At 41.1% G+C, this 23,295-nt stretch overlaps 1 protein-coding gene across 4 annotated transcripts in view; it reads left to right on the forward strand.

The window, feature by feature from the left end:
* LOC139754949 (coiled-coil domain-containing protein 97) overlaps nucleotides 1-23,295 on the forward strand; it is a 154,649-nt gene that overhangs the window by 80,238 nt on the left and 51,116 nt on the right. For 3 of the 4 annotated variants that reach the window (XM_071672770.1, XM_071672769.1, XM_071672768.1), the window contains exons 3-4: nucleotides 3,360-3,476; nucleotides 20,423-20,599. In XM_071672770.1, the coding sequence (XP_071528871.1) occupies nucleotides 3,360-3,476; nucleotides 20,423-20,599 (294 nt within the window). The remainder of the gene's footprint in view (nucleotides 1-3,359; nucleotides 3,477-20,422; nucleotides 20,600-23,295) is intronic. The other variant, XM_071672771.1, reaches the window with a different exon arrangement.

Below are 23,295 nucleotides of genomic sequence, written 5' to 3' on the forward strand. Positions count from 1 at the left end.
ACACATGTGTATACATACGTCCACACACGCAAATATACATACCTACACAACTTTCCATGGTTTACCCCAGACGCTTCACATGCCTTGATTCAATCCACTGACAGCACGTCAACCCCGGTATACCACATCGCTCCAATTCACTCTATTCCTTGCCCTCCTTTCACCCTCCTGCATGTTCAGGCCCCGATCACACAAAATCTTTTTCACTCCATCTTTCCACCTCCAATTTGGTCTCCCTCTTCTCCTCGTTCCCTCCACCTCCGACACATATATCCTCTTGGTCAATCTATCCTCACTCATTCTCTCCATGTGCCCAAACCATTTCAAAACACCCTCTTCTGCTCTCTCAACCATGCTCTTTTTATTTCCACACATCTCTCTTACCCTTACGTTACTTACTCGATCAAACCACCTCACACCACACATTGTCCTCAAACATCTCATTTCCAGCACATCCATCCTCCTGCGCACAACTCTATCCATAGCCCACGCCTCGCAACCATACAACATTGTTGGAACCACTATTCCTTCAAACATACCCATTTTTGCTTTCCGAGATAATGTTCTCGACTTCCACACATTCTTCAAGGCTCCCAGAATTTTCGCCCCCTCCCCCACCCTATGATCCACTTCCGCTTCCATGGTTCCATCCGCTGCCAGATCCACTCCCAGATATCTAAAACACTTCACTTCCTCCAGTTTTTCTCCATTCAAACTCACCTCCCAATTGACTTGACCCTCAACCCTACTGTACCTAATAACCTTGCTCTTATTCACATTTACTCTTAACTTTCTTCTTTCACACACTTTACCAAACTCAGTCACCAGCTTCTGCAGTTTCTCACATGAATCAGCCACCTGTATATACCTGTATATACTCTTACACATTCATACTTGCTTGCCATTATCCATAACCAACCCCACCCTTCAAATATGCATAAAAGAAGAGAAAAAATATAGTGTACACATTTTCTCCCCCCACATTCCCACTCCCTGCATTAATATGATAGCATTAGGAAACAGACAAAGAAAGGACACATCTACTCACATCCATCCATGAGATGTCATTTAATGCACTGAAACCACAGCTCCCATTTCCACCTCCAAGCCCCACAGACCTTTCCATGGTTTACCCCAGATGTTTCACATGCCCTGGCTCAGTCCATTGACAGCACGTTGACCCCAGTATACATCATCATTCCAGTTCACCCTATTCTGTGCATCCCTTCACCCTCTTGCATGTTCAGGCCCTGATCACTCAAAATCTTTTTCACTCCATCCTTCCATCTCCAGTTTAGCCTCTCACTTCTTGTTCCTTCCAGTTTTGACACATGTTTTCTTTCTCAGCCATTCCTCACTCATTCTCTCGATGTCCAAACAATTTCAACACACCCTCTTCTGATTTCTCAACCACACTCCATTTATTACCAAACATCTCTTTTTACCCTTTCATTGCTTACTCGATCAAACCACTTCACGCTACATATTGCCCTCCTACATTTCAATTTTAACACATTCTCTCTCCTCTGCATAACCCTATATAAAGCCCATATCTTGCAACCTTATATTATTGTTGGAATTACTATTCCTTTAAACATACCCATTTTCTATCTCTGAGATAACATTCTCTCTTTCCATACATTCTTCATCACTCCCAGAACCTTTGCCCCATGCCCCACCCTATGACTCACTTCCACTTCCATGGTTCTCTTTGCTGCTAAGTCCTCTCCCAGATATCTAAAACACTTTACTTCTTTCATTTTTCTCCATTCAAACTTACATCCCAACTAACTTTTCCCTCAACCCTGTTGAACCTAATAACCTTGCTTTTATTTGCAGTTACTCTTAACATTCTCCTTTCACCACTTTTCCAAACACAGTCACCAATTTCTGCAGCTTCTCACTGGAATCGCTGAACAACAACTCACTCACTTCCCAGGCCCTCTCATCTGCCACAGACTGGATGATAGCCCCTCTCTCCAAGACTCTTGCATTTACCTTCCTCAACACTCCATCCATAAACAAATTAAACAACCATGTTGGTATTACACACTCTTGCCATAGACCACCCTTCACTGGGAACCATTCACTCTCCTCTTTTCCTCCTAATACCCATGCCTTACACTCTTTATAAAAACTTCTCACTTGTTCTGGCAGCTTACCTCCCACTTAAGACCTTCTGCAAGGCACCTCTTTCAATCCTCTCATATGCCTCCTGCAGATCCATAAATGCCACCTACAAATCCATGTTTTTGTAAGTATTTTTCACACATTCTTTAAAGCAAACACCTGATCCACACATCCTGTATTACTTCTGAAACCACTCTATTCCTCCCAGTTTGATGCTTTGTACATGCCTTCACCCTTTCATTCAGTACCCTCCCATACAACATACCAGATTTACTCAACAAACTTATACCTCTCTAGTTTGAACACCCTCCTTTATCCCCTTTGCCTTTATTCAGTGGCACTATACATGCATTCAGCCAATCCTCAGGCACTTCACCATGATCCATACATACACTGAATATCCTTACCAACTCAACAGCAATACCATCCACTCAGCTGCCTTGCCAGCTTCCATCTCCTGGAAGGCTTTCAACACCTCTTCTCTTTTCACCAAACCACTCTCCCTGACTCTCTAACTTTGCGTACCACCCTGACCAAAACACCCTACATCTGCCACTCTGTCCTCAAACTTATTTAACAATCTTTCATAATAGTCACCCCATCTCCTCTTCATTTTATCAATACCTGTTATCGCTTCCCCATTTATCCCTTTCATCAGTGTTCGCACATGTTCTCTTGACTTTCGCACTTTATTTATCTCCTTCAAAACATCTTTTTTTCTCCCTCAAGTTTAATGATACTCTCACCCCAACTCTCATTTTCCCTCTTTTTCAACTCCTACACCGTTCCCTTGACCTCCTGCTGTTTTCTTTAATACATATCCTAATCATTTGCACTCCTTTCATGTAAATATTGCCCAAATGCCTTTCTTTTCTCTTTCACGAGCAAATGAGACTTTTCTTCATCTGATTCTGATGCTTTCTAGTTAACCTTAGGAAATGGCAAACAAGTATGAAAATATGAAAATTAAGATTTTTTAGGTTCTCTATCCAGCAAACTAGAGGATTTGTTTATATGATTGAGGAATAGTTCTAAGCAACCTTAGGATGCCTTGCTGTAGATGGTCTTGTGAATAAGATGTTAGAACATAAACACTATTGTTTCTGATATGTCCTCTCCCACCTTTTTTTTTCAAACAAAATCATGACAGGTTGTAACTGGATCAGCTTAATTAATTTTTATGCAAAAGCATCCAGGTAATAGATATAGTTGAGATTTTTCTTTTGTAGGTTTGGAAAGCAGCTAGAAAGAGAACATTTACAGTACTTCCTGAGATATGAAGGTGATGCTGAAGTAGATCATTACCTCAAGGAAACATTAAAACAGAAGAATGAGCATACTTGCAGGTCAGAATATATTACTTTAACATTGTGATCTGAAGTAACATGCATGATTTTTGAAGTAATGAACATAGACATGCTCCGATGAGTATTGAATATGGAGATCTTATATTTCTGAGAGTAGGTAGTTACATGAAATTTTGAGTTTTTGACTCATATTACAGAAAATACTGTGATGAATGATCACCTCTCACTCTATGAGATTTAAATTTTCCTGTGTCAAGAATGCACAACAGTATTTTAGAATAGTGTTTTACTTGCCATGACAGGATACTACTTGTAGAAATAAAAAGATTGTCACCTCAGAGCTTCTTGTACATATTTTGTATGTTATTCTTTACCTGTTGAGGTATTTCAGAATCTGATACAAAAAAATATGTGTATTTAAATCCATGTTTGAACATTCTTAGATTCTTGCTTCCTATCTCTCTTCATCTTTGATGTTCATAGATGAATCATATTTTACTTTAAAAAAGTGGTACGTTCAATCAGGATATATTGTGACTGTTAGAGCTGGACCATGGTTTTAAGACCTGAATAAGCCATGATATTCCTCATGTGGTGAAAAAGTCAGAAATCAGGATACCTCCTCTCTAGATTTATAAACTGTGTGTGGAGTTGCAATAATTTGTGAAACTTAGACTCATAAGAATTTGTGGTTGTCTCTTTTATACCCATTTTTTTCAATTTTGCAGTCAAGTTTTCTTGATTTGCTGATTAGCAGTGATAGCCACAGTGTATGAATCTAAAGTCAGTGTGCCTGGTGGGAAAGTTTCTATTTCTTCCTAGAGAAGACTCTCAGAGTATCCTCAGCCTAGGATTTCCATTTGATATTTTCCATTACCAAATTCAAGGAAATTTGGTAAGGTAGTTTTGCATTATAAGGCAACACCTCTAGTACCCTCCCCTTCTTGTGTTTCAATTTCTAAAAGACGCAAAAGAAGAATGGATATTTCTTTCTTCTTTTCTTTCATACTATTCGCCATTTCCCGCATTAGCGAGGTAGCGTTAAGAACAGAGGACTGGGCCTTTGAGGGAATATCCTCACCTGGCCCCCCTTCTCTGTTCCTTCTTTTGGAAAATTGAAAAAAAAATGAGAGGGGAGGATTTCCAGCCACCCGCTCCCTCCCCTTTTAGTCGCCTTCTACGACATGCAGGGAATACGTGGGAAGTATTCTTTCTCCCCTATCCCCATGGATAGAATGGATATGTATGTATATATTTGCCTGTGAATATGAAGACTGTACAAGGTAAGGATGAAATGAAGCTTTTTTTGGAGAAATTTGAATGATTGTATGAACAGTTTTGAGAATGAAAAAAATGTGGTTGTATTGGGCAATATGAATGCGAAAGTGAGATATAATAAAATCGGTGAGATAGTTGGTAAATGGGGAGTGCCTAAAGTAAATGAGAATGGAAGCTATCTTATGGATATTTGTGCTGAGAGGGATTCATTCCTTGCAAACACCTTTTTTCAGCATAAGATGATCCACAGATATACATGGATGACGAATGATGGAAGAGAAGAGCAAAGGCTTTGATTGATTAAGTGTTAGTGGATGAAAGATGAGAGTGGCTGTGCTGGATGCTAGAGTTGTGAGAGGATTCTTTGGAGACTCTGACCATTCCACAGTTCGTATGGGGATGATGATTGGGGAGAAGCAGAGGTATGGTGTAAGAAAGATTGGCAAGCAAGAAGATGAATCAAAAAAATACAGGGAGGAGTATGAAAGGAAAGTAACTGAAAGCTTAAATGGAAGTGCAGCGAATTTAGGAATGTTGTCGTGTGTGAATGAGGTGTTTAAGATATTTAGAGAAACAATAGTAAAAGTTGTAGAACCTGTAGTTGGATACAAGGTAGTGAGATAGAGGAATAAAAATGGTAATGCATAGTGGACAGAAGAGATTAGAAATGCTGTGGAAGAGAAGAAATAGGCATATAGTAAATTGCTCAGTAGGAATGTACCAGTGGAAGTTCAGCAAAGGAGGAGGGAAGAATACAAAAAAATGTAAGCAGAATGTTAAGAAGCTGATAGAAGAAAGCAAAGAAAGAGGAGATAAAGATTTTGGAAAAAAATTAAGTGAAAAATTTTGGAATTATAAGAAACTATACTGGAAGGAGGTGAAAAAGAAAGAGTTGGATGTAAGGGTGGAAATGGTGAAGTGAGAGGTAAGGGAGGGGAATTGCTGAATGAAAAGGAGGAAGTGAAAAGAGGATGGAAGGAGTATTTTGTAGGACTGATGTATGTGGGAGAAGGGAAGGCAGCACTTGTTACATGCCTGGGTATGGAGGAAGGAAGGAAGAGGATACAAGTGCAGGGTGTATAGAAAAAAGGGAGGTAACAGCAATAATGAGGCTGAAGGTAGGAAAGGCACCTTGAGTGGATGGGATTATGGCTGAAATGCTGAAGTATGGAGGAGAAAGTGTGATAGAGTGGATGCGGATGAAAGCTATTATTGTTACTTTATTCAAAGAAAAAGGTACTAAGGATTTATGTAGGAATTATAGGGAAAAAGTCTGTTAAGTATACCAGGAAAAGTGTATGCAAGAAAATTGATTAAGAGTGATGGAAGTGACTGAATGCTGAATAAGTGAAGAGCAAGGGGGTTTTTGGAAAGTTAGGCGATGTGTAGATCAGATTTTTGTTGTAAAGATGACCATGGAAAAGTATGTAGTGAAAAGTAAGAAGTTGTATGCACCTTTTATGGATCTGGGCATATGACAGAGTTGAGTGGAATGCTTTGTGGGATGTGTTAAGGATGTATGGTATAGTGGGCCTACTGCTGAATGGCTCAAAAGCCTTTTATAAAGGAGCAAATGAGTGTGTAACAGTGGATGGAGAGCTGAGTGAAAGTTCTGGGATACATGTAAGTGTGAGGCAGGGCTGTGTGATGTCCCCATGGCTTTAATTTATATATGTATATATTTTTTTTTTTTTTTTTTTTTTTTTTTTTTTATACTTTGTCGCTGTCTCCCGCGTCTGCGAGGTAGCGCAAGGAAACAGACGAAAGAAATGGCCCAACCCCCCCCCCCCATACACATGTACATACACCTGTCCACACACGTGTATACATACCTACACAGCTTTCCATGGTCCACCCCAGACGCCTCACATGCCTTGATTCACTCCACTGACAGCACGTCAACCCCTGTATACCACATCGCTCCAATTCACTCTATTCCTTGCCCTCCTTACACCCTCCTGCATGTTCAGGCCCCGATCACACAAAATCTTTTTCACTCCATCTTTCCACCTCCAATTTGGTCTCCCTCTTCTCCTCGTTCCCTCCACCTCCGACACATATATCCTCTTGGTCAATCTTTCCTCACTCATTCTCTCCATGTGCCCAAACCATTTCAAAACACCCTCTTCTGCTCTCTCAACCACGCTCTTTTTATTTCCACACATCTCTCTTACCCTTACGTTACTTACTCGATCAAACCACCTCACACCACACATTGTCCTCAAACATCTCATTTCCAGCACATCCATCCTCCTGCGCACAACTCTATCCATAGCCCACGCCTCGCAACCATACAACATTGTTGGAACCACTATTCCTTCAAACATACCCATTTTTGCTTTCCGAGATAATGTTCTCGACTTCCACACATTTTTCAAGGCTCCCAAAATTTTCGCCCCCTCCCCCACCCTATGATCCACTTCCGCTTCCATGGTTCCATCCGCTGACAGATCCACTCCCAGATATCTAAAACACTTCACTTCCTCCAGTTTTTCTCCATTCAAACTTACCTCCCAATTGACTTGACCCTCAACCCTACTGTACCTAATAACCTTGCTCTTATTCACATTTACTCTTAACTTTCTTCTTCCACACACTTTACCAAACTCAGTCACCAGCTTCTGCAGTTTCTTACATGAATCAGCCACCAGCGCTGTATCATCAGCGAACAACAACTGACTCACTTCCCAGGCTCTCTCATCCCCAACAGACTTCATACTTGCCCCTCTTTCCAGGACTCTTGCATTCACCTCCCTAACAACCCCATCCATAAACAAATTAAACAACCATGGAGACATCACACACCCCTGCCGCAAACCTACATTCACTGAGAACCAATCACTTTCCTCTCTTCCTACACGTACACATGCCTTACATCCTCGATAAAAACTTTTCACTGCTTCTAACAACTTGCCTCCCACACCATATATTCTTAATACCTTCCACAGAGCATCTCTATCAACTCTATCATATGCCTTCTCCAGATCCATAAATGCTACATACAAATCCATTAATTGACAGGCGTGCGAAAGAGAGACTTTTGGATGTTAATGTGCTGAGAGGTGCAACTGGAGGGTTGTCTGATCATTATCTTGTGGAGGCTAAGGTGAAGATTAGTATGGGTTTTCAGAAAAGAGGAGTGAATGTTGGGGTGAAGAAGGTGGTGAGAATAAGTGAGCTTGGGAAGGAGACCTGTGTGGGGAAGTACCAGGAGAGACTGTGTACAGAATGGAAAAAGGTGAGAACAATGGAAGTAAGGGGAGTGGGGGAGGAATGGGATGTATTTAGGGAATCAGTGATGGATTGCGCAAAAGATGCTTGTGGCATGAGAAGAGTGGGAGGTGGGCTGTTTAGAAAGGGTAGTGAGTGGTGGGATGAAGAAGTAAGAGTATTAGTGAAAGAGAAGAGAGAGGCATTTGGACGATTTTTGCAGGGAAAAAATGCAATTGAGTGGGAGAAGTATAAAAGAAAGAGACAGGAGGTCAAGAGAAAGGTGCAAGAGGTGAAAAAAAGGGCAAATGAGAGTTGGGGTGAGAGACTATCAGTAAATTTTAGGGAGAATAAAAAGATGTTCTGGAAGGAGGTAAATAGGGTGCGTAAGACAAGGGAGCAAATGGGAACTTCAGTGAAGGGCGTAAATGGGGAGGTGATAACAAGTAGTGGTGATGTGAGAAGGAGATGGAATGAGTATTTTGAAGGTTTGTTGAATGTGTCTGATGACAGAGTGGCAGATATAGGGTGTTTTGGTCGAGGTGGTGTGCAAAGTGAGAGGGTTAGGGAAAATGATTTGGTAAACAGAGAAGAGGTAGTAAAAGCTTTGCGGAAGATGAAAGCCGGCAAGGCAGCAGGTTTGGATGGTATTGCAGTGGAATTTATTAAAAAAGGGGGTGACTGTATTGTTGACTGGTTGGTAAGGTTATTTAATGTATGTATGACTCATGGTGAGGTGCCTGAGGATTGGCGGAATGCGTGCATAGTGCCATTGTACAAAGGCAAAGGGGATAAGAGTGAGTGCTCAAATTACAGAGGTATAAGTTTGTTGAGTATTCCTGGTAAATTATATGGGAGGGTATTGATTGAGAGGGTGAAGGCATGTACAGAGCATCAGATTGGGGAAGAGCAGTGCGGTTTCAGAAGTGGTAGAGGATGTGTGGATCAGGTGTTTGCTTTGAAGAATGTATGTGAGAAATACTTAGAAAAGCAAATGTATATATTTATTATATTTATTATACTTTGTTGCTGTCTCCCGCTTAAGCGAGATAGCGCAAAGAAAAAGATGAAAGAATGGCCCAACCCACCCACATACACTTGTATATACATAAATGCCCACACATGCACATATACATACATATACATTTCAATGTATACATACATATACATAAACAGACATATATACACATGTACATATTCATACTTGCTGCCTTCATCCATTCCCATTTCCACCCTGCTACACATGAAATGGCACCCCGCTCCCCTAGCGCGTGCGAGAGGTAGCGCTAGGAAAAGACAACAAAGGCAACATTCGTTCTCACTCAGTCTCTAGCTGTCATGCGTAATGCACCAAAACCATAGCTCCCTTTCCACATTCAGGCCTTACAAAATTTTCCGTGGTTTACCCCAGACGCTTCACATGCCCTGGTTCAATCCATTGACAGCACGTCGATCCCAGTATACCACATCATTCCAATTCACTCTATTCCTTGCACACCTTTCACCCTCATGTATGTTCAGGCCCTGATCGCTCAAAATCTTTTTCACTCCATCCTTCCACCTGCGATTTGGTCTCTCACTTCTCATTCCCTCCACCTCTGACACATATATCCTCTTTGTCAATCTTTCCTCACTCATTCTCTCTATGACCAAACCATTTCAATACACTCTCTTCTGCTCTCTCAACCACACTCTTTTAATTACCACACATCTCTCTTACCCTTTCATTACTTAATCAAATCACCTCACACCACATATTATCCTCAAACTTCTCATTTCCAACACGTGTATCCACCCTCCTCCGCACAGCCCTATCTATAACCCATGCCTTGCAACCATATAACATTGTTGGAACCACTGTCCCTTCAAACATACCCATTTTTGCTCTCTGAGATAACGTTCTCACCTTCCACACATTCTTCAACGCTCCAAGAACCTTCACCCCCTCTCCCACCCTGTGACTGACTTCCGCATCCATGGTTCCATCTGCTGCTAAATCCACTCCCATGTATGTAAAACACATCACTTCCTCCAGTTTTTCTCCATTCAAACATACCTCCCAATTGACTTGTCCCTCAACCCTACTGAACCTAATAACCTTGCTCTTATTCACATTTACTCTCAACTTTCTTCTTTCACACACTTTACTAAACTCAGTCACCAGCTTCTGCAGTTTCTCACCCGAATCAGCCACCAGCGATGTATCATCAGCAAACAACAACTGACTCACTACCCAAGCCCTCTCATCCACAACAGACTGCATACTTGCCCCTCTCTCCAGAACTCCAGCATTCAGGTCCCTAACAACCTCATCCATAAACAGATTAAGCAGCTGCAAACTGACATTCACTGGGAACCAGTCATTTTCTTCTCTTCCTACTTGTGCACTTGCCGTACATCCTTGATAAAAACATTTCACTGCTTCTAGCAAGTTACCCTCCACACCATATACTATTAAAACCTTCCACAGAGCATCTCTATCAACTCTATCATATACCTTCTCCAGATCCATAAATGCTACGTACAAATCCATCTGTTTTTGTAAGTATTTCTCACATACATTCTTCAAAGCAAACACCTGATCCACACATCCTCTACCACTTCTGAAACCACTCTGCTCTTCCCCAATCTGATGTTCTGTCCATGCCCTCACCCTCTCAATCAATACCCTCCCATTCAATTTCCCAGGAATACTCAACAGACTTATAACTCTGTTATTTGAACACTCACCTTTGTCCCCTTTGCCTTTGTACATTGGCACTATGCATGCATTCCACCAATCCTCAGGCACTTTACCATGAACCATACATACATTGAATATCCTCACCAATAAGTCAACAACACAGTCACCCCCTTTTTTTCATAAACTCCACTGCAGTACCTTCCAAACCCACCGCCTTGCCGGCTTTCATCTTCCACAAATCTTTCCCTACCACTTCTCTGTTTACCAAACCATTCCACCTGACCTTCTCACTTTGCACACCACCTCGACCAAAACACCCTATATCTGCCACTCTATCAAACACATTCAACAAACCTTCAAAATACTAACTCCATCTCCTCACTTCACCACTACTTGTTATTACCTCCCCATTAGCTCCCTTCACCGGTATTCCCATTTATTCTCTTGTCTTATGCACTTTATTTACCTCCTTCCAAAACATCTTTTTTTTTTTTTTTTTTTTTTATACTTAGTCGCTGTCTCCCGCGTTTGCGAGGTAGCGCAAGGAAACAGACGAAAGAAATGGCCCAACCCCCCCCCCATACACATGTACATACACACGTCCACACACGCAAATATACATACCTACACAGCTTTCCATGGTTTACCCCAGACGCTTCACATGCCTTGATTCACTCCACTGACAGCACGTCAACCCCTGTATACCACATCGCTCCAATTCACTCTATTCCTTGCCCTCCTTTCACCCTCCTGCATGTTCAGGCCCCGATCACACAAAATCTTTTTCACTCCATCTTTCCACCTCCAATTTGGTCTCCCTCTTCTCCTCGTTCCCTCCACCTCCGACACATATATCCTCTTGGTCAATCTTTCCTCACTCATTCTCTCCATGTGCCCAAACCATTTCAAAACACCCTCTTCTGCTCTCTCAACCACGCTCTTTTTATTTCCACACATCTCTCTTACCCTTACGTTACTTACTCGATCAAACCACCTCACACCACACATTGTCCTCAAACATCTCATTTCCAGCACATCCATCCTCCTGCACACAACTCTATCCATAGCCCACGCCTCGCAACCATACAACATTGTTGGAACCACTATTCCTTCAAACATACCCATTTTTGCTTTCCGAGATAATGTTCTCGACTTCCACACATTTTTCAAGGCTCCCAAAATTTTTGCCCCCTCCCCCACCCTATGATCCACTTGCGCTTCCATGGTTCCATCCGCTGACAGATCCACTCCCAGATATCTAAAACACTTCACTTCCTCCAGTTTTTCTCCATTCAAACTCACCTCCCAATTGACTTGACCCTCAACCCTACTGTACCTAATAACCTTGCTCTTATTCACATTTACTCTTAACTTTCTTCTTCCACACACTTTACCAAACTCAGTCACCAGCTTCTGCAGTTTCTCACATGAATCAGCCACCAGCGCTGTATCATCAGCGAACAACAACTGACTCACTTCCCAAGCTCTCTCATCCCCAACAGACTTCATACTTGCCCCTCTTTCCAGGACTCTTGCATTTACCTCCCTAACAACCCCATCCATAAACAAATTAAACAACCATGGAGACATCACACACCCCTGCCGCAAACCTACATTCACTGAGAACCAATCACTTTCCTCTCTTCCTACACGTACACATGCCTTACATCCTCGATAAAAACTTTTCACTGCTTCTAACAACTTGCCTCCTACACCATATATTCTTAATACCTTCCACAGAGCATCTCTATCAACTCTATCATATGCCTTCTCCAGATCCATAAATGCTACATACAAATCCATTTGCTTTTCTAAGTATTTCTCACATACATTCTTCAAAGCAAACACCTGATCCACACATCCTCTACCACTTCTGAAACCGCACTGCTCTTCCCCAATCTGATGCTCTGTACATGCCTTCACCCTCTCAATCAATACCCTCCCATATAATTTACCAGGAATACTCAACAAACTTATACCTCTGTAATTTTTATTCTCCCTAAGATACTCTATCACCCCAACTCTCATTTGCCCTCTTTTTCACCTCTTGCACCTTTCTCTTGACCTCATGCCTCTTTCTTTTATACATCTACCAGTCATTTGCACTATTTCCCTGCAAAAATCATCCATATGCCTCTCTCTTCACTTTCACTAACAATCTTAGTTCTTCATCCCACCATTCACTACCCTTTCTAATCTGCCCACCTCCCACCTTTCTCATGCCACAGGCATCTTTTGAGCAAACTATCACTGCTTCCCTAAATACATCCCAATCCTCCCACACTCCCCTTACGTCATTTGCTCTCACCTTTTGCCATTCTGCACTGAATCTCTCCTGGGACTTCCTCACACAAGTCTCCTTCCCAAGTTCACCTACTCTCACCACTCCCTTCACCCCAACATTCTCTCTTCTTTTCTGAAAACCCCTACAAATCTTCACCTTTGCCTCCACAAGATAATGATCAGACATCCCTCCAGCTGCCCCTCTCAGCACGTTTACATCCGAAAGTCTCTCTTTCACGTGAATATCAATTGACATGTAATCCAGTAATGCTTTCTAGCTATCTCTCCTATTTACATATGTTTACTTATGTATATCTCTCTTTTTAAACCAGGTATTCCCAATCACTAGTCCTTTTTCAGCACACAAATCTACAAGTTCTTCACCATTTCCATTTATAACACTAAACACCCCATGTACACCAATTGTACCCTCAACTGCCACATTACTCACCTTTGCATTCAAATCACCCATCACTATAACCCGGTCTCGTGCATCAAAACTGCTAACACACTCACTCAGCTGCTCCCAAAACACTTGCTCTCATGATCTTTCTTCTCATGCCAATAATCACCCATCTCTCTCCATCCACTTTCAATTTTAACCATATCACTTTAGAGTTTACTTTCTAACACTCTGTCACATACTCCCACAACCCCTGCTTCAGGAGTACTGCCACTCCTTCCTTTCCTCTTGTCCACTCACCATCCTCTGACTTTACTCCCAAGACATTCCCAAACCACACTTCCCCTTTACCCTTGAGCTTCGTTTCACTCAGAGCCAAAACATCCAGGTTCCTTTCCTCAGACATACTATGTATCTCTCCATTTTTCTCATTTTGGTTACATTCACACACATTTAGACACCCCAATCTGAGCCTTCCAGGAGGATGAGCTCTCTCCACATAACTCCTTCTTGTGTTTCCCTTTTTAGAAAGTTGAAATACAAGGAAAGGAGAGTTTCTAGCCCCCCGCTCCCGTCTCCTTTAGTCGCCTTCTACGACACCCGGGGAATTAGTAGGAAGTATTCTTTCTCCCCTATCCTTGTATTTTAACTTTCTAAAAGGGGAAACAGAAGGAGTCATGCGGGGAGTACTCATCTTCCTCGAAGGCTTAGATTGGGGTGTCTAAATGTGTGTGGATGTAAACAAGATGAGAAAAAAGGAGAGATAGGTAGTATGTTTGAGGAAAGGAACCTGGATGTTTTGGCTCTGAGTGAAACGAAGCTCAAGGGTAAAGGGGAAGATTGGTTTGGGAATGTCTTGGGAGTAAAGTCAGAGGTTAGTGAGAGGACAAGAGCACTACTCCTGAAACAGATGTGGTGGGAGTATGTGATAGAGTGTAAGAAAATAAACTCTAGATTGATATAGGTAAACTGAAAGTTGATGGAGAGAGACGGGTGACTATTGGTGCATATGCACCTGGGCATGAGAAGAAAGATCATGAGAGGCAAGTGTTTTGGGAGCAGCTGAGTGAGTGTGTTAGTAGTTTTGATGCAAAGGAATAATTGGTGTACATGGAGTGTTCAGTGTTGTAAATGGAAATGGTGAAGAGCTTGTAGATTTATGTGCTGAAAAAGGACTGGTGATTGGGAATACCTAGTTTAAAAAGAGAGATATACATAAGTATATGTATGTAAGTAGGAGAGATGGCCAGAGAGTGTTATTGGATTACATGTTAATTGATAGGCGGGCGAAAGAGAGACTTTTGGATGTTAATGTGCTGAGAGGTGCAACTGGAGGAATGTCTGATCATTATCTTCTGGAGGCGAAGGTGAAGATTTGTAGGGGTTTTCAGAAAAGAAGAGAGAATGTTGGGGTGAAGAGAGTGGTGAAAGTAAGTGAGCTTAGGAAGGAGACTTGTGTGAGGAAGTACCAGGAGAGGCTGAATACAGAATGGAAAAAGGTGAGAACAAAGGAGGTAAGGGGAGTGGGGGAGGAATGGGATGTATTTAGTGAAGCAGTGATGGCTTGCGCAAAAGATGCTTGTGGCATGAGAAGCATGGGAGGTGGGCAGATTAGAAAGGGTAGTGAGTGGTGGGATGAAGAAGTAAGATTATTAGTGAAAGAGAACAGAGAGGCATTTGAACGATTTTTGCAGGGAAATAATGCAAATGACTGGGAGATGTATAAAAGAAAGAGGCAGGAGGTGAAGAGAAAGGTGCAAGAGGTGAAAAAGAGGGCAGATGAGAGTTGGGGTGAGAGAGTATCATTAAATTTTAGGGAGAATAAAAAGATGTTTTGGAAGGAGGTAAACAAATTGTGTAAGACAAGGGAGCAAATGGGAACTTCAGTGAAGAGGGCTAATGGGGAGGTGATAACAAGTAGTGGTGATGTATGAAGGAGATGGAATGAGTATTTTGACGGTTTGTTGAATGTGTTAGATGATAGAGTGGCAGATATAGGGTGTTTTGGTCGAGGTGGTGTGCAAAGTGAGAGGGTTAAGGAAAATGATTTGGTAAACAGGGAAGAGGTAGTAAAAGCTTTGCGGAAGATGAAAGCCAGCAAGGCAGCGGGTTTGGATGGTATTGCAGTGAAATTTATTAAAGAAAGGGGATGACTGTATTGTTGACTGGTTGGTGAGGTTATTTAATGTATGTATGATTCATGGTGAGGTGCCTGAGGATTGGCAGAATGCTTGCATAGTGCCATTGTACAAAGGCAAAGGGGACAAAGGTGAGTGCTCAAATTACAGAGTATAAGTTTGTTGAGTATTCCCGGAAATTATACGGGAGGGTATTGATTGAGAGGGTGAAGGCATGTACAGAGCATCAGATTGGGGAAGAGCAGTGTGGCTTCAGAAGTGGTAGAGGATTTGTGGATCAGGTGTTTGCTTTGAAGAAAGTGTGTGAGAAATACTTAGAAAAGCAAATGGATTTGTATGAAGCATTTATGGATCTGGAGAAGGCATATGATAGAGTTGATAGAGATGCTCTGTGGAAGGTATTAAGAATATATGGTGTGGGAGGCAAGTTGTTAGAAGCAGTGAAAAGTCTTTATCAAGGATGTAAGGCATGTGTATGTGTAGGAAGAGAGGAAAGTGATTGGTTCTCAGTGAATGTAGGTTTGCGGCAGGGGTGTGTGATGTCTCCATGGTTGTTTAATTTGTTTATGGATGGGGTTGTTAGGGAGGTGAATGCAAGAGTTTTGGAAAGAGGGGCAAGTATGCAGTCTGTTGTGGATGAGAGAGCTTGGGAAGTGAGTCAGTTGTTGTTCGCTGATGATACAGCACTGATTCATGTGAGAAACTGCAGAAGCTGGTGACTGAGTTTGGTAAAGTGTGTGAAAGAAGAAAGTTGAGAGTAAATGTGAATAAGAGCAAGGTTATTAGGTACAGTAGGGTTGAGGGTCAAGTCAATTGGGAGGTAAGTTTGAATGGAGAAAAACTGGAGGAAGTAAAGTGTTTTAGATATCTGGGAATGGATCTGGCAGCGGATAGAACCATGGAAGCGGAAGTGAATCATAGGGTGGGGGAGGGGGCGAAAATTCTGGGAGCCTTGAAGAATGTGTGGAAGTCGAGAACATTATCTCGGAAAGCAAAAATGAGTATGTTTGAAGGAATAGTGGTTCCAACAATGTTGTATGGTTGCGAGGCATGGGCTATGGATAGAGTTGTGCGCAGGAGGGTGGATGTGCTCGAAATGAGATGTTTGAGGACAATGTGTGGTGTGAGGTGGTTTGATCGAGTAAGTAATGTAAGGGTGAGAGAGATGTGTGGAAATAAAAAGAGCGTGGTTGAGAGAGCAGAAGAGGGTGTTTTGAAATGGTTTGGGCACATGGAGAGAATGAGTGAGGAAAGATTGACCAAGAGGATATATGTGTCGGAGGTGGAGGGAACGAGAAGTGGGAGACCAAATTGGAGGTGGAAAGATGGAGTGAAAAAGATTTTGTGTGATCGGGGCCTGAACATGCAGGAGGGTGAAAGGAGGGCAAGGAATAGAATGAATTAGATCGATGTGGTATACCGGGGTTGATGTGCTGTCAGTGGATTGAATCAGGGCATGTGAAGCGTCTGGGGTAAACCATGGAAAGTTGTGTGGGGCCTGGATGACAGCTAGAGACTGAGTGTGAACGAATGGGGCCTTTGTTGTCTTTTCCTAGTGCTACCTCGCACACATGAGGGGGGAGGGGGATGGTATTCCATGTGTTGCGAGGTGGCGATGGGAATGAATAAAGGCAGACAGTGTGAATTGTGTGCATGGGTATATATGTATGTGTCTGTGTATGTATATATATGTGTACATTGAGATGTATAGGTATGTATATTTGCATGTGTGTGTGTGTGTACATTGTGTATGGGGGTGGGTTGTGCCATTTCTTTTGTCTGTTTCCTTGCGCTACCTCGCAAATGCGGGAGACAGCAACAAAGCAAAATAAATAAATAAATAAAATATATTTATTATTATTCCTTGTCGCTGTCTCCCGCGTTAGCGAGGTGGCGCAAGGAAACAGATGAAAGAATGGCCCAACCCACCCACATACACCAGTATATACATAAATGCCCACACACGCACATACATACGCAATTCAACGTATACATACATATACATACGCAGACATATACATATATACACATGTACGTATTCATACATACTGCCTTCATCTATTCTTACTGCCACCCCACCACACATGAAATGATGCCCCTCCAGGAAAAGACAGGAAAAGACAACAATGGCCACATTCATTCACACTCTGTCTTCAGCGATCATGTGTAATGCGCCGAAACCACAGCTCCCTTTCCACATCCAGACCCCACAAAATTTTCCATGCTTTACCCAAGACGCTTCACATGCCCCAGTTCAATCTATTAACACCATGTCAACCCCGGTATACCACATCGATCCAATTCACTCTATTCCTTGCATGCCTTTCACCCTCCTGTATGTTCAAGCCTCGATTGCTCAAAAGCTTTTTCACTCCATCCTTCCACCTCCAATTTGGTCTCCCACTTCTCCTCGTTTCCTCCACCTCCGACATATATATCCTCTTTGTCAATCTTTCCTCACTCATTCTCTCCATGGGACCAAACTATTTCAATACACCCTCTTCTGCTCTTTCAACCACACTCTATTTATTACCACACATCTCTCTTACCCTTTCATTACTTACTCGATTAAACCACCTCACACCACATATAGACCTCAAACATCTCATTTCTAAAACATCCACCATCCTCCGCACAACCCTATATATAGCCCATGCCTCACAACCATATAACATTGCTGAAACCACTATTCCTTCAAACATACCCATTTTTGCTCTCCGAGATAATTTTCTCGCCTTCTACTCATTCTTTAGTGCTCCCAGAATCTTCGCCCTTTCCTCCACCCTGTGGCTCACTTCCACTTCCATGGTTCCACCCACTGCCAAATCCAATCCCAGATATCTAAAACTCTTGACTTCCTCCAGTTTTTTCCATTCAAACTTACCTCCCAATACCATTGTCCCTCAACCCTACTGAACCTAATAACCTTGCTCTTATTCACATTTACTCTCAGCTTTCTTCTTTCTCACACTTTGCCACTGATTTTCTGGTGCTCTTGGTTCCAAGCTCTTGCCAGATTAACCATTTTGCCGGACCAACCGTGGTCATGTAATAATGATTCATCAACACACCTCTAACCCACTAATTATACATCTCCCATGTGTCTAAAGTATACCATGTGTCTAAAGTATTCGTATGAATTATACACCTGCTCAGGACTGAGGTGCTCCTTAGCTATGAGTTTCGCAGATTCATCCACATACTCAGCAGCTCCTTCGTTGTTTGCAGACCGCTTTTCCCTGCACACTTTATTCATGGAAATTCCATGAAGCTTCTTGAATCTTTGAAGCCATCCTTCACTATAATCAGGCTCATGTTGTAATTTAAGTTCTTAGCATTATCATGCTATCTGACAAGTCCACTCCATCACTCCGATACTATTGAAAGCATTCCATCGTCACTCGATCATGCTAAGAATCTCACAGAATTGCAGTATCATCACCAACAAGTGCAGTGTAAAGGATTTAAATAAGTGCACCCTACACACAATGCCATCTGTTTCCACCCTGTAAAGTAGTCTGGTGGCTTCAGTAATTTCAAAGTTCCCTCATAATTTCATCTGGACTGAAGGAGGTGCCAAACCATCAGTTGCCGGAAATTTGATGGTGTACCTGTAATACCAATAATGATAATAATCTTTCTTTCTGTCATGCATGTTCATTATTTCCAGCTTGAGTGAGGTAGTGTCCAGAATTGATGACTGAGTCTTACAGGTAAAAATGATTCTCATTTGGCTCTTTTCTCTGTAACTCGTTTTGGAAGTTGATAAAGGAGGGGAGGATTTCCAGCCCCTTACTTCTGCCCCTTAGTTGCCTTCTGTGATGCACTGGAGATATGTGGGCAGTATTCTTTTCCCCTATAATGATGATAATTATTTTTTCATTTATTCATATGAATAATATTTTGTCTTTGTAAGTGATAATCTTATATGTAAATATAATGATAAACAGGTATGTTAATAATGTGTATAGAATATAGAGAACATATTTGAAATAGAATATTATTTAGATGATACATATTGAACATGTGAAAGCAAGCTTGATACTTCAAAAAACATTAAGTGTGTATTGCAGTTAGGCATACAAAGAACAATGTCACACCTGGAAAAGCCATGATTCATGATATATATACTTGAATAATGAGGATCTGTGCAGCCAGCCAGGGCCTGCCTTATCAATTCATCATCCTCCCATACCACTTTAGGGGAAAGTTTACTGGGGGGGGGGGGGGATTTTCTTCAGTAATATATGATACAGAGATATTCTGGAAGTTTTTTCATAAGGGATTACACAAATCAGAAACCTTGCACAGTGAAAGGGTTAAGCTGTATTTTGATGTTTAGAGAGACTTGACAACTTGAGGCTGGTTAGAAAATAAGAGCAGTAAAGATAAGTAATTTATTTAGCATAGCTGGAATTATTATGATGGAGTAAAGAAAATATGAGATGGATATATGGTGTGAAGAAATTACTAGTAAAGCACGTGAATGAAAATCTTTTAAGGTGGTTTGGTAAGGTAAGAGATAAATTGATCAAGAGAAGATGTGTAGTATTATAATGAAAGTGTACAGGAAGAGGTGGATTGCAGAGGAGATAGATTAGTGAATTGAGAGAACTTATTGAATCTGGAAATGTTTGAGATGTAAATGCTAGAGAAATTATTTAGGATCAGATGGAGTGGAATCGTTTTGTGTGTGAAGGTAGTGTAAATGGAGACTTTGGTCTTACAGTAATGATGAATCAGTTTTGTGTGAAAAAGAAAGAAATAAGAAGAACTCAAAGATAGTGCATGTTTAGTATTACTGCTCAATTTCCTAGTTGTATTCATTTATGTTTTTAAGAATAACTGAATATTTGAATACCCTGTCTAGGTATTGATGAACTGGATCACAGGAGAACTAAGCCTTTCTTTACCAAAAATTCCTTTCTCTAACATTGATATTTTCACAGATAACTCATTCAAAATTAATGTAATGTTAATTTCACTGCAGAATTACAGTTCGGAACAGAAGATATGCTGCTTTGCAGAAACTTAGAAGCTGTGGAGATTACTTCAGTGAAAAAGAGATGGAACGTCGAAACCCTCTTCTTTATGATCAACTTATTGGGAAACATCAAACTGAAGAAGAAAGAGAAGAAAAAACCCAAATAGATGAAAGTGATATTAGGTACTGTTGGTACAAAATCTCTTTCTGCCTCATTGCAACTTGGACTTTGATTTGCACAGATGTCCACTTATTAATACCTTGTTTGACATCGTTTAAAGATATTACTTTTGTTACAAGATTTTTTTCAGGAGCTTTTTAAGTCGGTTTTGCAAAGAATTTGGGTACCTGTGTGGTTACTTCATGGTAGAAAGCCTGTAGAAAAAAGGGTAGTGCCAGGTTTTGGTGCCTTGTTATAATCTGCTTCATTGTCCATGTTATATAGACTTTTAGCTGGTGTTCGAAACACAAACATCATTGGTTCAGTTATAAACAGCCTCTGTGCATTAAATTGTATAATGATATACATAGCTGTGTTATATTGCTTGATTAAGGTGAAAAATGTTTGCATGATTTTAATAAAGGTGATGTATCATGCATAATGTAAGTATCAATGTCTCATTTTTATTTTCAATGCTGATACCTACACAGCTTTACTAATTAACAGTACTTGGGACCAAGCTTATTGTGGTGTAGTCATGTCTGTGAAACAGCAGTACATGTAGTAGTCTTACTATCCCTTCCCATTATCCACCACAATATATGCAAATCAATGTTGTTATGTTCTTAAAAGCCATATGACACTGAACTGTTTTTCAGAATTTTTTGTAACCAACAACTTAACATTTTACATAATTTCTTATTGAAACATTTAAAAGTTGTTCTTAAGGTTGTTGGTAACTTTGATGTTTCATCCTTCACTTCTTACTCCTTTGGTGGATTCACATTTCATGTTTTTCACTCTTCCAAGAATTGCTGTAAAGTTGGCTATATTTTACATATCTTTTCACTTGACCTAGCAGAGATTGTGGTTTAATATTCTGATGACATCATGCTATTCATAGTAATAGCGTAACCTAACCTAACCAAAGTCTGTCTAAATTCACTCATGTTTAAAGGTGATGTGCTCAGAATGAGCTGATCCAGTGGTCCTTTCTCTCATCTGCACCCTGTCCTGTGAGCAGTGATATCCCTTAGGGAATATTGAAGTCAGGACATTCATCCCTCTTAAAACTGTGAGGAAGCTCTCTTTCACTCACCCTTTTTGGGTACTTCTTAAATCACCAAAGCCCTTTGCTTGACAAGAGGATTCCCTCTTGGCCAGTCAGTGACTACCAACTGGATGGTTTCACTGAACTACCTGCTCCTGGCTGATCAGTTCTCATGATTCCTTAGGATCGTGTCATGGACACACATTTCATATGCTGGAGTCATCCAGCTACTTATAGATCAGTATCCTTTTCTTTTCATTTTTTCATTATTTCACTGTATTTTGTTTATATAATGCCTTGTAAGATTTATTTTCCATAATTTTCTGCCATTTCTCATTTTAGCAAGGTAGCACTAGGAACAATTGAAGAAAGGGCACATTTGCTAATATCCACTCTCTGACTGTCATGTGCTTGCACCAAAACCCCCTGATGCTTGTCTTACTAATCCTATGCTTCTTCCTATAATCTCTCTTCAAAATGTCCAAAAATGCCTCTTTCTCTGGACAAGGAAGGCTTATGGTTGTGATGGCATCTGTTCCTGTGTACTGAAAGAGTTTGCCTTTGAACTTGCACCCATTCTGGCTCATCTGTTCTTTTTTTATTTGAATTTAAAGAACAGAACTTTTCCTTTTTGGAAGCATACACTGATACATCCCATGTTTAAGTAGGGTGACCATTCCAACTCCTCTAACTAACTATTGTCCAGTTGATTTGACATTTACTGTTTCCAGTCTTTGAATCCCTCCTCAGTTCCCATATCCTTAGACATCTTGAATCTCACAGTCTTCTCTCTGATTACCAGTATGGCTTCCATAAGGCAAGATCCAATGGTGATATACTTTTCTGTCTTACTAATGTCTGGTCATCATCCCAGAGAGATATTGGGGAATCCTTTGTATGACATCCAAAGTGACATTGGGGTCTCATCTCTAATCTTCCCTCTTTTTTGCTTCCTTCCCTCACTTTGCTCCCTCATATCTAGCTTCCTCTCAGACTAGTCTACATCTGTGGTTGTTGATGGATCAGCCTCTTCCCTTTCTCCATCAACAATGGTATCCTTTTTAAGGTTCTATCCTCTCCCCAGTATTTTTCCCTTTTTATCAACAATTTCCTTTCCACAGATAACCAAATGCTTTCGTACTCTGACAACTCAACAATGCATTCATCCACATCCTTCATTTCTGCTCCTTCTCTCAGTGAATCTGCATCTCTTCTCGACACAACTTCCTCACTAAACTCAGACTTGGACAGGATATCTCACTGGGTTAGACAAAATCTGATTTAGTTCAATGCCTCCAAGACCCATTTTCTGCCCTTCTCTGTTTAAAATTCCTTGCAACTTTTCTCTCTTCTTTGATGTTTCTGTAATTCCACCTCTTGTCTCGACGAACGTATTTGGTATTACTGTAACATCCACTCAGTCTTGGAAACCCCACATTATGGAAACAGCTGAGTCTGCCTCTAAGAAACTGGGGGTGCTATTCAGATGTTAAAATTTCTTTTCTTCCAAACAGTTGCTCCGTTTATACAAAGGGTAGATTCATCAATGGTTGGAGTACTGCTCTCACATCTTTGGTGGTTAAAGTTCTGCATCTTAACTTGATAGAGTTGAGTTGAAAGGGTCTAACTTACATACTTTCCCACACTAACTTTAAAGCTTGACCTACT

Source organism: Panulirus ornatus, chromosome 18 (assembly GCF_036320965.1).
Source record: "Panulirus ornatus isolate Po-2019 chromosome 18, ASM3632096v1, whole genome shotgun sequence".
In the NCBI taxonomy this organism is placed as follows: domain Eukaryota; kingdom Metazoa; phylum Arthropoda; class Malacostraca; order Decapoda; family Palinuridae; genus Panulirus; species Panulirus ornatus.